At 40.3% G+C, this 18,689-nt stretch overlaps 1 protein-coding gene across 6 annotated transcripts in view; it reads right to left on the bottom strand.

Moving 5' to 3' along the window:
- The window catches only part of Lpgat1 (lysophosphatidylglycerol acyltransferase 1), a 65,626-nt gene that overhangs the window by 22,172 nt on the left and 24,765 nt on the right, over positions 1-18,689 (bottom strand). For all 6 annotated transcript variants that reach the window (XM_010642573.3, XM_010642572.3, XM_033762049.1 and 3 more), the window contains 3 exons: positions 8,233-8,351; positions 4,565-4,660; positions 1,312-1,585 (listed from right to left, as the gene is read on the bottom strand). In XM_010642573.3, coding sequence (XP_010640875.1) covers positions 1,312-1,585; positions 4,565-4,660; positions 8,233-8,351 — 489 coding nt within the window. The remainder of the gene's footprint in view (positions 1-1,311; positions 1,586-4,564; positions 4,661-8,232; positions 8,352-18,689) is intronic.

Raw genomic sequence — 18,689 nt, 5'->3', positions numbered from 1 at the left:
TCTTTCCGGGGTGACCGCCCGCCTGCCAGACTCTGTCTCTCGGCTCGGCTTGGCTGGCGTTGCAATGGTGTCCTTCTAGCAGCTATTCTGAACTTTCCTTTTCTATTCAAAGATTCAATTCATCTTTTTAATAAATGATGAAAGATTATGAGCAATGACTGCCAAAGAGCTGCTTGAAAAAAACAATGAAAGGAGGACCGCGGTGCAGCCTCGCCGGCATCATTTCTCCATCTGCTCTTTATCATCATGCGAAAGCGGATTTTGAAGAGCTACTCATATCAATTTTTCTTAATTTAAAAAATACTAAAATAGCAATATGTGACTGAGGAAGCGGGCCTAGTGGAATTCTACCTCTTTTCAGGAGGCCATCTCCAGGAAAATTGTATCTTCGAGCGTGGCTTACTTTTTCCTGGCTCTAAAGGTAATACGCATTATTTAAAGGGTTGGAAAATTCAGAAAAGTACTAAGAAATGGAGACATCACCCACGTTCCACCTCAGAGACACCATTACTGCCCACACTCGGTGTCTCCTTCAGTCGTGCCCTGCTACGTGCTGTGCACAGACTTGTGCTCACACCTCTTTCACAAGCACTGCAGGCTTCTCCCCTGTGAACATTACAGGAAAGGCCCGGAACACCGCTGTGACAGCTGTTGTAGTCTGCTGTCTGGATACTCCATAATGACTTGTCCATTCTCCCTTCTGTTTATTTCAAATAGTGCTGCAGTAAATTTCTCTCTCTTTCTTTCTTTCTTCCTGGAGATTGAACTCGGGCCCCTGCACTTGCAAGGCAGGTGGTGGAACACTGAGCTAAATCCCCGGCCCTGCAGTACATTTCTTTGTCTATACTTCAGATTATTTCCTTTTGACAAGTAGTATTTATAATGGAATAACCGAGTCATTTATTAACACCTTACAAGTGTTAGTAAACATAACCAAACTACATTAAATTTATTTTCTGTGTTAAAAACACAAAACTGGCCGAGTGTGGTGGCACACCCATAATCCCAGCACCTGGGATGCTGAGACAAGATTGCCGTGAGTTCAAGGCCAGCCTGAATAAAAGCAAACAAAAACTTTCTAAATTTGATAAATGAAAAATTAAAAATTTGTTTCATCTTCTTGCTAAACGTCAGTTCCAACAAGAGTTATAAAAAAAAAAGTACAACAATTATACCTTTCAATTGGAACAAGTAAGAAATACTGAGAGCCATGAATTTAGCTCAGTGGTTCTGCTGCCTGCCTCACAGACACAGGTCCTGAGTTTGATCCCCCATACAAAAAAAAAAAAAGAAATGCTGAAAACATCATACCTAGTTCTTTAGCATCTCCTCCTGCTGGACTTCCATTTTCCTGTCGTGCTACAAGTGCATTCAAAATAATTTGTGTTGCCCCAACCCTTGGCAAGGTGACATGTGTAAGAAATGGCAAGTTATTTTTCTTGGCAAATGCCTGACTTGTTTCTCTCCTCTTTCTGAGGAAGCCCCCTTCTGGAAACAAGACAATCCATTTTCGATCTCTGCTTCTGTAATTATTTTCTAGGTGCTTCTTGAGAAGCAGCAGCTGTTGGTCACGATGAGATTTTCCCTAGAAAGTAGACACATAGTCAGGACAGGTACACAGGAAATAAAAATACGGCAATAAGATTACAAGTAACAGCTGGGTGGGGTGGCACATGCCCATAATCCTGTACTAGGGAGGCTGAGGCAGGAGGATCACTGCGAGCTTGAGGCCAGCCTGGACTAACTACACAGTGAGTTCAAGGCCAGCCTGAATTAAAAAAGGAGACCTTGTCTCAAAAAACCAAACCAAAACAACAACAAAAAATATATATAGCAACTTCTAAATTAAAACCAATCACAGAATAGTGGATCCTCCCACTTACTTCCCTTTTGGATCTCTGTGGTAAAAAGACAGACATGATTAGCACTTAGACAAATCCAATGACCACACACAGAGCGACTATCATTACCAAGCACTGTCCCACACTCAGACAGCAGAGCAACAGGAGGTCCTCAGAATAACTGCAATCCCAGTTTGGGAAGTGGGTGCCCTGGGACATGCCAGTAATTTCAGCACTCTGGGAAGCTGAGGCAGGAGGATGGTAAGTTCAGGCCCAGTCTGGGCAAGTTGGCAACAAGTTGTCTCAAAATAAAAAATATGAAAAGAGCCGGGGATGGAAAGGCTCTGGGTGCAATCCTCTAAGCTGCTCTGACAAAGTGACATCTGTGAGGGGAAAGTCACATGAAGAAGAGGGCCAGCACTTTCCAAGTGACAGGAGCAAAAGGGCAAAAGTCCAGAGGTCAGAACGAGCTGGCGCGGTCAAAGAACAGTAGGAGGCCAGCGTGGCAGGTGGCAGTGGTCAGAGAGGACAGAGCAGAGGAAGGCAGAGGCCACATCCAAAGAACTTTGTGAACAGGCAGAGACAAGAAATCACTGGGTCATTTTCACCAAGAAAGTGTTATGATATTCACATCGGTGCCTGTGACAGGGGGACTAGAGAAGAGAAATGAGGGACCTCTGCAATGCCCACAGGGAGCGGGATGAGCTGGCCTCGGTGCTCTCAGGAGAGGCGGGTGCACTCGGTAGGATGTGAAAGCTGAACTAACAGACACAATGACGGGCTGGATCGGGGCTGGGAGGGAAGAGGAAGCAGGATGACCTGAAGGCTGGAAACCAGCATCCAGAAAAGCTGGAGGAAGGCCCCAGACCTACACTAAGTATCATAAAGGTTCTTCCTCTCAGAAGGATTAATTTCTTGGTAATTTCCAACAACACAATTACAGAAGCTCTTCAAAATAATTGGTATGCTTCCGTTTTTCAGATTAAATGTACCTCAAATGCAAAAGAAGGAAGACATTTTTTAAGCCAGTTCACTGAATTCAACTGATTAAGATAGCTTTTAAGTTCCCAAGTCTACATGTGAAATATTTTTAACTATTCTTGGAAAATCTTTTCAAAATGATCTAGCAGAAAAGTCCCAGGTGATTTGTTAAAAGTCATTAATACTTTTTCTATTCCACCCTCACCTTGTCCCATGTTATAGATTTTTACTATTAATCTCTGAGGGAAAATGTTGCTCTTTAGAAATGAATTTGCAAATCTCCCAGGTACCTTAAAAAAACAGTATTTATATATGCAAAATTTACACTGCAGTAACAAGAAAAATGTATCAGAGCAATTTAAGCACAACGGCTTCATCCTGACGTGTGAGGGTCATCCCTAGGACCAAATGCTCCACACAATGGAGAGCAGACCTCTTTGCAAGCAGGGGCTCAGCTGGCACCTGCTCTGGATCCTTCCTGGCTGCTCAGCCTTCTAACCGTGGGTTCCGCCGTCTTCTCTGAGGTGTTGGGCTCCGGTTTCGCTAAGGCGCCTTGTCTTGACCTCAGGCCAATCCCTATCACCACTTAGGGGCCCAGCCCAAGCTTCTACTTCTCTCTCTGCTTAGATCAGCAATTATGTTTCCAGAAGAAACCAGAGAATTGCAGAGCATGTAGACGAAAGCATGTTCACAAAACTGTGCAGCACAGTGGACGTGTTCTACCTGATTTCACATAGCTTAGAGCTTTTCTAATCAATTCCAGCTTATTTCTGAGTTTGTGCTTCTTAGAGAAAATTCATTTGATTTGCCAGGTATTCATTAAGTACTTATGTGAAAAGCACTACACAATCCAGGTTAAAATCGCTACTATATAAACACCAAGGAAGTTGGCATTATCTCACATAAAACTCTTCTATACTGCTTTTGCTTTTGGTCTCCATTTTGGAGAGAATGAAGTACGTGAGGCTGTTTGCACACTAGAGAATACCGTCATGCAAAGCTGACCGGAAGAGGTTACCATTCTTCCCATGTGAATCCACACCTTACGCCTCGGACCCTTTCCAACACACCTTCATCATCAAATCCACACCTACTCTAAAGTTTAGGTCACATTATTGTTTCTCTGCTAATATTTTTCTTGTTTTGCAGAAATCAGATACACTCACTTTTCCTGTGAATTCCCACATTTCCTATTATTAATTAACTGATCTCCCTACTGGTAACTGAGGTATTTTCTGTATCATGTAACAGGGCCCTACACATACAAATAACAGGAATAATATAGCTAGTGACAGTGGTGACCATAATAAAAATGATGAAGGTCGCAGGTACCGCTCCGAGCGCCTCATGTGTATTACTTTATTTACGCTCCGCAAATGTCTGAGGGATTACTCTTATTTTCACCTGAAAAATGAGGAACTTTGAGCATATCTGTAATTTGCCCAATTCACATAGCTAAGAAGCTAAAGAACAAAGGAATACGGCAGATTCCTGCTAAATGTTTACTAAACAGAGCTGTACTCTAGATGAGAGGGGAGATTTGAACAGCTGCGCTGTAAGCACCTTTCTGCTGGCTGAGGCATACTCCAATTGAGACTGAAAGGAATGTTTAGGGTATGAAGATCAGAGGACGGCTCCTCCACACTCCAGAACTGACCTACTTACTACAGCTGTTTTTGTTATGCCCTCTGAAGGGTTGGTGTGACCACGCTATCACTGTGAAAAGAATGCTCACCACTTACCTGTCTTATAAAGAAGTCTCCGTGAATTAGAGAAACAATTCCAAAGTTTGTATACTTAAAAATATGATCCATCAGCCACATCATCTGAGCGACAACCTACAATATTTAAAAGCAAGCGATAAGTAAAGCCACCTGACTACAGTCTAGCCAAGTATCCTAAGTTTTAAATATAATCATCCAAGTACACTTTAACCTCAATATTTAAAATCTAACGCTCTTTCTACATTTACAGTATGGTTACTAATAGTGTACAGGTTTAAATTTCAAGTGCTAGAATCCTAAGTCATATATATATGGATATATAAATGGAAAGACATGTTTACATACATATCACTGTATAACAAATGAAGCCGAATTAACTTCTTAAATTTGGATTTAATGATTTCAAATCTGTTCTACCTTAAACATGGTCTCTGTTAATTAATTATTTTGAATCAGTACAATAAAATGGTTAAGGGCCAGGGATTTAGCTCAGTGGTGCTGCGTCTGCCCTGTAAGTGCAAAGTCCTGAGTTTGATCCCTGGTACCGGAAATAAATAAATAAATAAAAATAAAAATAAAAAATAAAATGGTTAAAGTTAACAAATTAGGACAGCGCATGTAATTATAAGCATTAAAACTTCATAAAATGTGAGCATACATTAACGTCTAAAATAAAACGTCAATGTCCACAATAAGAACATTTTGAAAACAATTTATACAGTGACTTATGCATTCTACTGTTATGAAAAACACTCATTATGCTCATCAAGGTCATACTCTCTGCCAGCATAAAAATATTTATAATACCCCAGTTGTTAATTGTAAAAATATTACGCATTGCTGACAAGAGTTAATTCCCATCGTGAGGGCAGAAGACTTCATTTCAAGCAAATTTAAAAATGAAAAGTATAAACAGGATCTAATCAGGGAGCTGGTTAATAGTTCTTTTCCTGCTGAGGAACAGCATCCCTTGTTAGGAGTCTTAAATGAAGCAAGAGCTGCAACCTCAGTGAGAGTGCAATGAGCTCCACCTTGGTTTCTGGTGGGAATCAAAACGCGAACACTCCCTGCAAGCACCAAACTCTCAGGAACAGCAGTGGCGCTCATGGGCTGTTTTCACTAAAGCACTGTAAAACCCATCCGTGTAACGCTACAGCTCCTGCCTTCAATTTCAGAAACAACTTCGCCAGGTATTCAATCACTTTTAACAATTAAACACCTATGAAGAAAGATCTGTGCCCATGAAGAACTGAGCCACCACATGGATTAACACAGAGTAATCACCAGCATGCCCCCCTTCATGTTCTGCAACGAGGACAACTTTGTTTAAATAAATCAAGAAGTGAGCTAAACAGAATTTGTGGAAAACTGACCAATAAACAACAACCAAAAAAGCAGACTCAAGCTATAAAACATTTCAACTTTATGTACAGTATGAAGTGTAGCTGCACTTTATTGGCCTCTGGGTTTCAAACAGCAACACCAAAGTGATTCGCTTTTATGTTTGATCACCTGAGAACAGCATATTTTACCTCTTCACTAAGAAGGGTTGCCTACAACAAATAATAAATTCAGGAAGACAGCCAACCTATATCCTGAGATTTGTAGGAATGATTCTGTCCTAACTTATTTTAGGGGAAATATTTTAAATCAATAAATATTTGTTAAACATTTAATAAAATTCCCTAGAAATACATATTCTTAGTTTTATAATGAGCTGTCAAAAAAAGACAAGACTCCTTACTTCACAGATACTTATTAGAAAGATACCAGCACAGCTAGAAAATAAGACAATTTGTCCCATGTTTCATATTCCTGAAAGAAGGGATCATTACACAGCAAATCAACCAGGTTGAGGGAATCAACTGAATCCATTCCAGGACACTCTATGCCCTCAGAATAATCACTATACATGCAAACATCACACCGATCAGAATAAAAATGTTAGCTAACTGGGGATTCTTTTTTATAAGAAGTCAAAGCAGATTTTGCAAAATTTTAACATCATGAACTTAAGGAACAAGCAGTATTATCATAAATACAATATATTTACACAGTAGTATTCTTCTAACAGTTTAAGATTCTGAATATAAGAAAAGATTAAATTTATTTCACATTCTGGAAAGATTACACTTTTGCTTTTCAGATAAATAAAAAAAACAAATTCTATAATAACCAAATACACACACACACACACACACATGTATGTATGCATATATATTTTTTTCTTTTTTGGTTTTTTGAGACAGGGTCTCACTATGTAGTTGAGACTGACCTGAAACTCACTATGTAGCCCAGGCTGGTCTCAAACTCACAGCAATCCTCCTGCCTCAGCCTCCCAAGTGCTGGGAGATTATAGGCATTTGCCACCACACCTGGCTAAACCAAATATATTTTAATTTATTTATTTACTTCATTTTTGTGGTGCTGGGATGGAACAGATGGCCTTTCACACATGCAAGGCAAGGCCTCTAGCACCAAGCCACAGTCCTAGTCCTCATGGTTCCCTTTAATCTCATTCATTTTTTAATGCTACCCTGACCTGGTAAATCAGTCTCTAGGACCTAACAAATAAAATAGGCTTACTGGCACATCTGCGTTTTTGCCAAGGGAGTTTCACTAAGGAAGAAGGCCCCCGCTCTACCTTCCACCTCACTAAACTCTCCTCATCCTTTATGTTTAAGGCCAAGTCTACGCTCTTCCCCTCTGCAGTTTCCTGTCAAGTACGGCGCTGAGCACACGACACCCTCCAGTAAAGTCCTCCCACACTGCTCGTGATCTGTGAGAAGGGGGTCCACACCCCGTGCAGTCACTGACCCCGCAGATTAAACACTTTGTGAACATGTGCTGATTTGTTTCCTTACTACTGGGACGAATATAAACTTCATTAATTCTAAACACTTTTCATTTAGTTTTGTATGGAGAAACTTCATTAACCTATAAGGTGGTAACTTTTTATGATAAAGGTCGTATTTTTTTATTTTTTAAATTTCAATATGTCTTACAATTAAATGGATTATTGTTCAGAAGTTTGCTTTTCATACAAAAATACTATGTGCTCTGATACAGTTGAAAAGGTTCAATGACTTCTCCTGTAAGAGAAATTCACAGCATTCCCCGGACCAACACAAGACCTGGCCTTGTCCCTGCCACACAGGCTCTCTAGGGCCAGCTCACCTGCCACCAGAGACAGACACTGAAGACCAAATTGATCTTTTAAATCTACCTTATGTAGTCATGTTTTAATTTTTTTATATAAGTAATGTAAAATCAACAGCTCAGACAGTCTTGCTAACAATGGATAAAACAAGCCTAATATCTTTTCTTTCAATTGACTTGTGAACAAAATCCAAATTAACATGGACCTTGCTTTCTTTTGGCTAAAGATTTGCAAAACTGTCCAATTCACTGGTTGATTTCACTCTCCTGTCTTCAGCAACAGTTCTGTTTGTGTGTTTATACTTCTCAAACAGGTAACGTGACACTTCATCTCACGCTAGCCTTTCATTTGAACGATATTAACTTTGCTTTTAGCCCAGTTATGTTTAAAAACAGTTTAATGAGATATAATTCACATTGCACCAGGTACTTATTTTTGTAAGTCTCTAAACCGCCCCCCTGGAGTGACACAGATTCACTGCTCGGGCTCTCCCTCCCCAGCAACCAGTGGCCCGCGGTGGCCTCACCAGTCCTTTGTCCTGCAGGCACATCATCAGCGTGCACACGTCTCCCGTGGACTGATGGTTCACCAACACCACGGCTTCATCTTTCCAGATCGCTTTAACATCTTCCCCCCATTCCATCACTGCAAGAGTAAAACGTTTCAAAGTATCATTTTAAAGATTTTTACAGGACCGGAACATTTCTATTAGGAAAAAATGAACATATTACTGTATGTCATCCAGGTAAAACTTCTGAAGGTTGAGAACTGGGACTATTTCCTATACAAACCAGAACGTTGATATATTTTATAGAATTCCAAACAACCATTAAAATGTAAAATGTTGGGCTGGAGGTTTGGCTCAGTGGCTCCGCTGCCTGCCTCACAAGCTCAAGGGCCCGAGTTCGATCCCTGGTACCAAATAATAAACAAATAAATTTTAAAAATATATACAATGGTCACACTGTTGACCTACAAATTCCACTTCCTAGAATTTATTCTACAGAATCCAAATAGGATTGGCCAAATAGGAATAAAGAATATTTATTGTAACTTAAATGCTTACCAACAAGGGATACAGACAAGAAAACTGTTATAGAAGAGAATAAATCCATTAAAAGAATGACGGGTATCTCTAGACATTAATTCCCATAAAACCATATCACCCACGCCAATATATACTTTGCGGGTTTTGTGTAACACTCTTGGGTTGTAAGTTCCTCTTCATGGTGGGCTACAGAAACCAGAGTTTATCTTCCCTAGTCTTCCCCGCCTTTGTCTGACCTGTTGTGCATGACAGCAGAGGGTAAGACTCCTATTTCTGAAGGGGTCCTGACCCACAGCCAGGAAGGGGAAATACTGAACAGAGGGGTCCCGCTGGGTTTCCCCATCCACCTACCAGCATCAGATACACAGCGAGGTCCCCAGAGAACCCACACAGGCTCAGCATCCTTGCCTTATAACTTGTGCCATGCATCTCTTCACCTGAAGTCTTTGTGCCATTCCGTTTTATTTTGTTTTGTTTTTTGGTACAGTGATTGAACTCTGGACCTTGTGCTTGCCAGGAACGTGGTGGCACCACTGAGCTAAATCCCCAGCCCTGTGCCATTCTTTGTAATAGTGCAGAAGAAACAACTATAACAGTGAAATGCATTTCCTCGAGTTCTACGAGCTGCTCCAGCACAGAACCCAAGGTGTGAGTGTGGGGAGCCTGAAGCACAGGTGAAATAACTTGGGCCTGATGTCTAAGCCCTCAACCTGTGGGATGGGATGGACTCTTGTGTCAGAGAGCTGGATTAGAGGGCACCTGGCTGGCACGCACTGCAAAACTGAAACTGGTGGTTTCAGGGAAAACGGCCCTGCATCTAGTGTTAGAAATGATCTGAGCTGTGTGAGCACAGTAGGAGAAACCTGTGCCTTGTTTTTCTTTGGATCAACTACAGCAAGGCAAATCACAAAACAGTGTACTTACTACAGCTAATTTTTTTAAGAATGAGTAAAATTTATGTGCTACTGCTGTGGTGTGAATCTTAAAGAGCTCCCAAAGGCACAAACGCGACAAGGCGTGGTCGTCAGCCTGTGGTGTTCACGGGAGGTGGTGGGACCTTTAACAGGCGGGGCCTTGTGGAAGGAGGGAAGGTCCCTGGGGGCTGTCCTCAGGGAGTTATTAGGACCCAGGTCACTTCCTATCTCTGCCTCCCAGCTGACAAAAGGTGAATAGTTTTACTCCACCAACTGCTCCCACCACAGACCCAAAGCTACAGAGCAAAGTGATCATGGACTGAAATCCCTTAAAGTATGAGCCAAAATGAGCCTCTCCTCCTTACAAGTGGTTTATCTGAGGTATTTTGTCATAGTAACCAAAATCTGACTAAACCAGTTACCCAATGTATTGAAAAGTCAGAAGTAACTCAAAACTATTAGTATTGATCATCATTGAATTATGAATGAATTGAATTATGATGAATTATGATACATCTGCTTAATGAGCGACTATGAAACCACAGCATTTATGTACTATCAGTCATAAAAGCAAAGTCCACAGCAAGGTGAAGGATGCTACCAACTGTGTTTTTAAAAGGAAGGGAGAATATATCTACTATATAAAGACTTTCCACATCATGGTCTTGTTGACAGTCTGTTATGGCTTACATCTAAGTGTCCTCCCAAAGCCTCACAAAGTCATAAGTGGGGCTTTTCATACGTGGCTGGATCTAGAGTGTGTGATGCTGGGATCAAGGTGTGTGACTACTAAATTAGTCTACTAACTGGTTTGGCATAGTTCTGGGTAGGATTGAGGATGCCCCACCCTGGGTGTGAGTGCTATCCACCCTCAGGGTGGGCAGGCTGGATAGGATATAAGGGACAGAGAGAGGGTCCCTGCTTGTTGCTTGCCACATTTCACTTGCTTGCTGCTGCTGCTGCTGTTTGCCTTCTGCTTTCTGCCATGCCATGAACTGTTCCTCCTCTGTGATGCCACCCTGCCTTAGAGCTAGCTGATTATGGGCTGAAACCTCTACAAACTGTGAGTCAAAATAAAATTTTCCTCCTTTAACTTCAGGTGTTGGGTAAAACACAACCTTTCAATGGAGACAGAAAAACACGCATACCATTAATTGTTTTTTTCTTTCTGCACTGGGGATTGAATCCTGGGCCTTTGTATTTTAAATTTTTTTTAAGACAGAGTTTTGCTATGTCACTAAGTTACCAGGCTGAGTTCAAACTTGCAAAGCTTCTGCATCAGCTTCCAGAGTGCTGAGGTCAAAGTTCTTTTAATACATCCTCTGCTAAATGAATGGAGAACAGAACAGACCTAGGCCTGTGCTGTGGAAAACACATATGTGATAAGTGCAAATAAAGTAAGATTTTTTAATATAAAATGTATCTCATTTGTTTTATATAATGTAGATAAACCTAACAAGTGTAAATGGTTTAGATATAAAAACATAAATGAATCCGCATCTCCTTCCTGGGTTGACTAGCACATCTCCTCCAATCACATGCACCCAGAATCTACCACTCAAGTTACGATGAGGTCATGTGAGCCCTAACCCTAAATCCAGCCAGACTTGCATCCTTTCCTTTTTGTTTTTCGTGAAGCCTGGCTGGTTCAAACTAATGGTCCTCCTGTCTCAGCCTCCCAAGGGCTGTGATTACAGGCATGTGACACCACACCCACTTGAGCGGCACACTTTTAAGAGAGAAATCTGGACACAGACACACAGAGGAAGAACAGCAGGTGATGACAGAGACAGAGTGTGGTGGCTCGTGGATAAGCCAAGGACCTAGACATCCACTGGAAGCTAGGAAGGGACAAGGAAGGGTCTCGCAGAGAGCAGAGCTCCGCTAAAACCTTGATTTCAGACTTCCGACCTGCAGAACTGTGAAGAGTAAAGATCTGTTGTTTAAGACACCCAGTTCATAGTACTGTTATGGTATTTTGAAAAAATTAAAACAATCCCCCACCCTCAACTTTCCATCCTCTCCCCATCCATGCTATTTCCCTCCAATTACACTCTCTGCTTATCAAGTACAGGTAAAGAACTGCATTAATCTTTTAATATATAGAAAATTTTAATATACATCTAACATTAAACATTACATAAGGTTCTCAATGTTTGTTTCTAAATATTTTCAAAGTACAGTAATGCAATCATTAAGAGTTGGTCCAACAGAGGCCAGGGATTTAGCTCAGTGGTTTTGCTACCTGCCTCGCAAGCACAAGGACCCGAGTTTGATCTCTGGTACCAAAACAACACAAAACAAAACAAAAAGAGTTGGTCCAACACATGTTTTCTCTTAACCAGAACTTAACCAAGACTTACTTTCAGACTAAATTTCAACTTACCAAGACTCATACACCATATAAATTAAAGTGAAGGTCAATTTTTTAATCAATAAATTATACTGATACAGCAATAAAGTCATAATGAATTTGGCAATAATCCAAATTTTATTCAACAAAAAATTAATTTCTACTATATATGGCATTCTTCTCTTAGAATATACTTTAACAATCAGTGTTAAAATCACTAACAAAAATAAGAGAAAAGTTGTAAATGAAGAATAATTTATTTTCTGCAGTAAGTAGTTAATTAACCTCAGATAACATCCTTATATCCCAGGTCTACTAAATATAACAATCAAAGTAAATCTTAACCAAGGGACAGGATCATTCTCACATTAAAGAACAAAAGCTACTGCCGGGCATGGCTGTGCACACCTATAATCCTACCCCTCGGAAGGCTGAGGCAGGAGGATTGCTATGACTTCCAGACCAGCCTGGACTACATAGTGAGTTCCAGGTCAGTCTCGACTACATAGTGAGACCCTGCCTCAACCCCCCTACTCCTCCCCCCAAAAAGAACAGAAGCTATGGATGCTTGCCAGTTCTTAAACTTGACTTGATTAGAAGAACAAAAATATTATAACATACTGTTCTTTGAGATAAATTCTCAAAAAAGAACTGGGTCAGGTTTCCTATTTCCAAAGGGAATGGAAGGACACCTGAATCAAAACTGAAAGTCTTCTAGTTGCAATGAATTTAAAGCTATTATCAAAGAAAAAGGTGAAGATTATTACCTACTACACACACACACACACACACACACACACACACACACTCACTATGTATGCAAAACTACAGATTAGAAATTATCACATCTCAGAAGGAAAACAAAAATAATATCCCATGAAAAATTCCTTTAAAACTGAGCTGCTAAAACCATTATGTTGAGCTATAAAACAGAATGTAAAGAAAGTTTGCTTCATGTGAACCCATAATTTTCTTTTCAAAGGCTCTAAAAAAATTATGCCCGCCAACTACTTTATCACTTTGTGCCTTAGTTTTCTCATTTATAAAACATTACTGATGAAAGGGGAATGGGATAAAATTAAGTTTTTAAAACTTAAAAAAATAAAACATTACTGAGATCATTAATACCATTCAAACATTGTGAAAGTGAATGAGATACAACAGGGATCCTTTGTAATTAAATTACAAGATGGCAACGTTCCTACTGCCTAAAAGAGCCACGTGCCTGTGTCATGCAGGGTCAGCCTTCTAATGTGAATAGTGAAGATGTGCGAGCCAAAATACCCCGTGAGCGCACCTCACCTGGCTAGAAAACTCCAGCTTTCAGCAGCCCAGGTCAGAGGCAGACTGGACTGGATTCCCCCAGGTTAGGGATTTCCAGAGCTGATGGGGACAGCAAGGGGAGGACGGGAGGACTGAGAGAGCAGCTTGGCAGGAAGCCTGGGGAGGGAAAGCCCAGCAAGGGGTGATTAAGAGGAAAGGGGAGGAGGGAGGACAATTACACAACAGACACCCCTGGCCACCTGAGCATCTGAGTCAAACTTCCAGAAGACGGCCCCTGGGTGAATCTGATGTATACTTTTAACTAAGAACCACTGTAACCGAAGGACAGTTAACATTTTATTTTATTCTTTTTAAACGAAGTACACTGAACCACTAGGAAATCACGGTATGTACTCGGTTTATGACACTTAAAATTTATGAGTTGGGGTTGCTTAACTATAATAGAAGTGTATGTTATTAAGTAGACATTACATAAATAATAATCTTAATAGCCGACATTTATGGAATGCTTACTCTATGCTAGGCATCAGTAATTAGTAATCACTGTTTTCTTATTTAATCTTCACAAAACCACAAAGGTACACACAGTATTATCCCCAATTTACAAATGAGGAAAACAAGACATAAAAGGTTAAGCACTGTGTTCAAATTACATAGTTAGGAAGCACAGAACTAGGATTCAATCCCACTGTGTTACTGTCACTGTCATATTACTGTATTACATGTATCACACTGTATTACCGTCACGCTGTCATTGCTATCAGGCCAGAAACCCTTGAAGATGAGAACTTGGATAAACGGCTGTGCAGCTCCCCAAGTTGTATAAGATTATGCCAGGGAGTGGAGGGCACAAGTCACGCCCCAAAGTCCTCAACAAACAAGGTTGGTGGGTGGCAGCAATAGGAGGGGTAGAGAGGGATATGGCCAAAGAATCCATGTTTTCTCAATGACAGCTGATTAATACGCAAGCCTAAAGAAGCAATGGGTATTTAAGAAAGCTCAACATTATCTTTGGGCCCAGAAACAGATACCTTAAATTTAATATACTTAATATAGACGTGGCTCTTTTCCCTAATCTCCATCTTGGCAAATGGCTTGTTCGCTGAGTTATCTCAAAACAAAACTTTAGACCACCTCTGATTATTCCCTTTCCTTAATCCTTCACATTTAATCCATTTCTAAATCCTATAAACTCTTCCTGCAAAACACATGCTGTATCCTGTTTCTCTTTCTTGAAACCACCACTCTAGTCCTGGACTTCTGTAGTGACCTAACTAGTCTGTGCACTTAAAAGAAATCTTTCGAATTCCAGTTTCAAAGATAAAATTAGAAAAATCTGAACATGAATTAAGGAAGAACAGTAAAGTAAGAAATAAAAACTGGTCATTAGCTTTAACTGATACTGAAATTTGCTTTAGGTTAGAACTGCGCCTTTTCCAAAAAGAGGAGCTATGGACACTTTGGATGAAGCAGTTCTTACTACGACAGCCACTGCACTGCAGTTTTTGGATCCCCAGCCAACAGTCTGTTTCAACTCAGAAGGCAATTCCACAAACCTGTCTCTACTCCTATCCTATATGGAAAACCACTAAGCTAAGGGGGTGAAATGAAATAGGTCAATATAAGCCTGTGGTAAAATCAGGGTGAGATTAAACAACAACTGAGAATCATCCTGTCGTCCTGAGAACTAAGTAAACTTTGGCTTGAGAGCCATCTCTCCAGTCCTAGCCTTTACCCACGCAGCTTCCAAGAAGTGACAGCCAGGAGTATGTGGCATCTTCTCCAGGACACCTGACCTGCTCAGGAACTCAGATTCCCTCAATGAATCAATACTGTTCCAACAATATCATCCTCCGATGAGACTCAGCCACTTGCATGGCTTCCAATCAACTCCAAAATATGTCACTTTGGAATACTGGTTATTGTGAGCTGAAGGCAACTGAGAAACAGCAGATGTGGGAAGGGCTCTCTGTCTTCATCCTTTCTGCCTAGAAGCAAGAAATAAATTCCCCATAAGACAGGAACCCCGTGGTGCCAAAAAAAAAAAATCCTTATCACCAGAAACAGGGTGTCAATATGCAGATGATTTGCATGAACAAACCTTACTCTAATAACCCTCATCTTCCTTTAGGTTCCCCCACGTATTTCCTAGTAACTTTCCCACAATTTACTGCTCCTAGAGGTCCAGGGTCCTTTTCTTATCTAATCATGTCCCTACAAATGACTGCCTTTTAATAAAATAGTATCTGTGGGCCAGGAATTTGACTCAGTGTTGCCACCACCTGCTTTGCAAGCACAAGGTCCTGAGTTCGATCCCTGGTACAAAAATAACAATAATAATAATGATAATAATAATAAAATGGTATATGTAAGACCCTGAGTCTAATGGCATCTTTAGCATTTTCACTTCTTTTCTACAAACCCCCCAAACCATATAACAGAAATAATACCAAATAACATTTGTATACTTTTCTAATGTCAATCTGTCTTTTTTTTACCTAATTTACAAAATCTGAGAGGGACAGAAGAAAAGTTCTTCCTTCCCTACAAGGTCATATATTACCAGGTCTGAAAAGAAGTCTTCAATGTAAATAAAAGACAAAGAGTCAAGCAAACAGAAAAAGGAAAAGCTTGGGAGAACCAGAGGTAACAGACAAGAAACGTGCAAAGAAATCGGTATCATGTCTGTATTGTGGGTCTGGAGCACAGCTCAGGAGTACAGTACTTCTCTAGCATGTTTAAGGCCATGCTCTACATTAAAATTACAAAAAAATCTATGTCAGGGTAACAGATAAAATGATGATCATGTACCACCAACAGAGTTAAGAGACAATCTACAATGTGGGAAAAAATTTTTACCAGCTGCTCCTCAGACAAAGGACTACTATCTAGTATATATAAAGAACTCAAAAAAATCAGACCCCCCCAAATATAAAGACCTGATTCAAAAATGGGCATCTGAAATTAACAGACATTTCTCAGACAAACAAGTAAAAGCAGCAAATAAACATATAAAAAAATGTTCAACATCACTGATCATTTAAGAGATGCAGAAGAAAACACCACCGAGATTCCACCTCACCCCACAAAGAATGGCTGCTATCAAGAAATCAACCAATAACAAATGCTGGTGAGGCTGTGGGGAGAAAGGAACCCTTCTCCATTGTTGGTGGGAGTGCAGGCTGGTACCACAACTGTGGAAATCAGTACGGAGGTACTGCAAAGAGCTGGAGTTAGAAGTTCCATTTGACCAAGCCATCCCTCTGCTGGGTATCTCTCCAAAAGAATTAAAAGAATCATACCACAGTGACATATGTGCACCTATGTTTATAGCAGCACAGTTTGTAATAGCTAAAACTTGGAAATAGCCCATTTGCCCATCAGTTGGAGACTGGATGAAGATGTGGTTTTTTCTATAAAATGGAATACTACTCAGCCATAAAGAATGAGAAATTAGATTCATTCATAGGAAAATGGATACATATTGAGGATATACTCCTAAGTGAAATAAATGAGTCACACATGTGTAAATACCAAATAGTTTTTCTGATGTGCAAAACTATAATAGTACATAAGATACTAATGAGATAATTGACAATGTGAAATAGGAAGAAAAGGGCTAATGGTGTAGGGAAAGTGGGAAGGGTAGGGGAAAGGAAATAAGGGAAAAGAAAAAAAATATGAAAAAAGGAAACAGTAAGAAAAAAAATTATGATCATGTAACCATGAAACACAAACATTATGCTTTAAAACAAAGACCTGTTGGAAATTAACATGACAGCCCAAAAGCGAAAAAGAAAGTTTCAACAGGACTGGGAAAAAAAGTTGGGAAAATCTTCCAAAAAATAGACAAAAAGATATAAAACGGGAGAAAAGACTTGATCAGAGTTGACATTCAAATAACAGTAGTTCCAGAAACAAACAAACAGAGGAAAAGAAATCATGGAAGACCGTCTGCCATAATGAGTGATATGGTGGTACACAGCTACAGTCCCAGCCTACTTGGGAGGCTGAAGCAGGACAATCTGGTATGTCAGGTGTTTGAGGCCAGCCTGGGAAACACAGTGAGATAGTGTCTAAACAAAACAAAACAAAATAGGAAAGAGCATCCATTATGGTTTGAGTATCCCGAGTTAGAAACCGTCCGCACTGCAATGGTGCTGGCAGATGGGGCCTAATGAGAAGCGGTCACTGTCACGATGATTACGTGGGACAAGCATTATCCCAGAAGTGGCTGTTATAAAAATGACTTTAGTGCGCTCTGCAGCCTCTATCACAGAAGGAAGTGGCATGAAGGCCTCTCCAGGTGCTAGCTAGTGCCATCCAGGAGCATCCCAGCTTCCACAATCATGAGCCAAGTCAACTTCTACGGTTCAGCAGCTGCCTACTCTGTGCTTTCTGTTAGAGCAGCAGAAAACAGAGCAAGACGACATCTGGGGACTGGGCTTCCACACTGACAAAGACACCCAGTAAGCAGCACTGCATCTTCATGCAATTTCAAACAAAAGGAATCAGAGAAAATCCTACAAACTCGGAAAGGAAAAGCAAGCCACATACAAAAACTACAGAATCAGACTGATTTAAATTTCTTACAGAAAGCTAAAACACTGTTGAGCGCTAGGTGTGGTGGCGCACACCTATAATCCAGCACTTGGGAGGCTGAAGCAGAAGGATCTCTACAAATTCAAGGCCAGCCTGGGCTACATAGCAAGACCCTGTCAAAAAACAAAACAAAGCAAAATAATTGTTGAGTTTTATCTTCAAAATCCTGGAGGAAAACTATTTCCAACCTAGAATTCTCTACCCAGCCAAACTATCACTCACATGTGGGGGTAGAAAAATATCTTCAAGTGTGTAATATTTTTAAAAACTAACCTTTTGCTCTCAGTAAGAACCTAGATCATGTTCTTCACTAAAATGAGGGAATAAGGCAAGAAAAGACAGACATAACACAAGAAACTGGGGCTATCACCCAGGAGAGACAAAAAGAGCTCACAGGGTAACAGGAAAGGAAGACAATTGAGACATTAGCCACACACCAGTCTTAGAGGACAGCCAGTCCAAGGTTAGAGGCAACCTGAAAGTCTCTCACCCACACTTCCCAAAACAGATGAAACTACCTGAAGGGAGGTCTAATACTGAAAAAGAGCATGAGGTAAATTAATGATCATTTCACAGCAAAGTAAGCAATGGGAGAAAAAAACTATTAAATCTAGGAGAAATTCTGTGCAAAAAAGTAAATGCAAGCAGTTTTACAAAAGGCACATTTATGAATAGGTTTATAGGTTCATAATAAAGAAAAATTTGAAGTATTTAAATAAACCAAATTACATTAAAATTCAGATACAAATAAGAGCACATACTTTTTTTTTTTTTTTTTTTTT

Source organism: Fukomys damarensis, unplaced genomic scaffold, assembly GCF_012274545.1.
Source record: "Fukomys damarensis isolate Sample0158 unplaced genomic scaffold, DMR_v1.0_HiC HiC_scaffold_11, whole genome shotgun sequence".
NCBI lineage: Eukaryota > Metazoa > Chordata > Mammalia > Rodentia > Bathyergidae > Fukomys > Fukomys damarensis.
The sequence above is the reverse complement of the archived record's forward strand: the minus strand, read 5'-3'. Positions and strand labels throughout refer to the sequence as shown.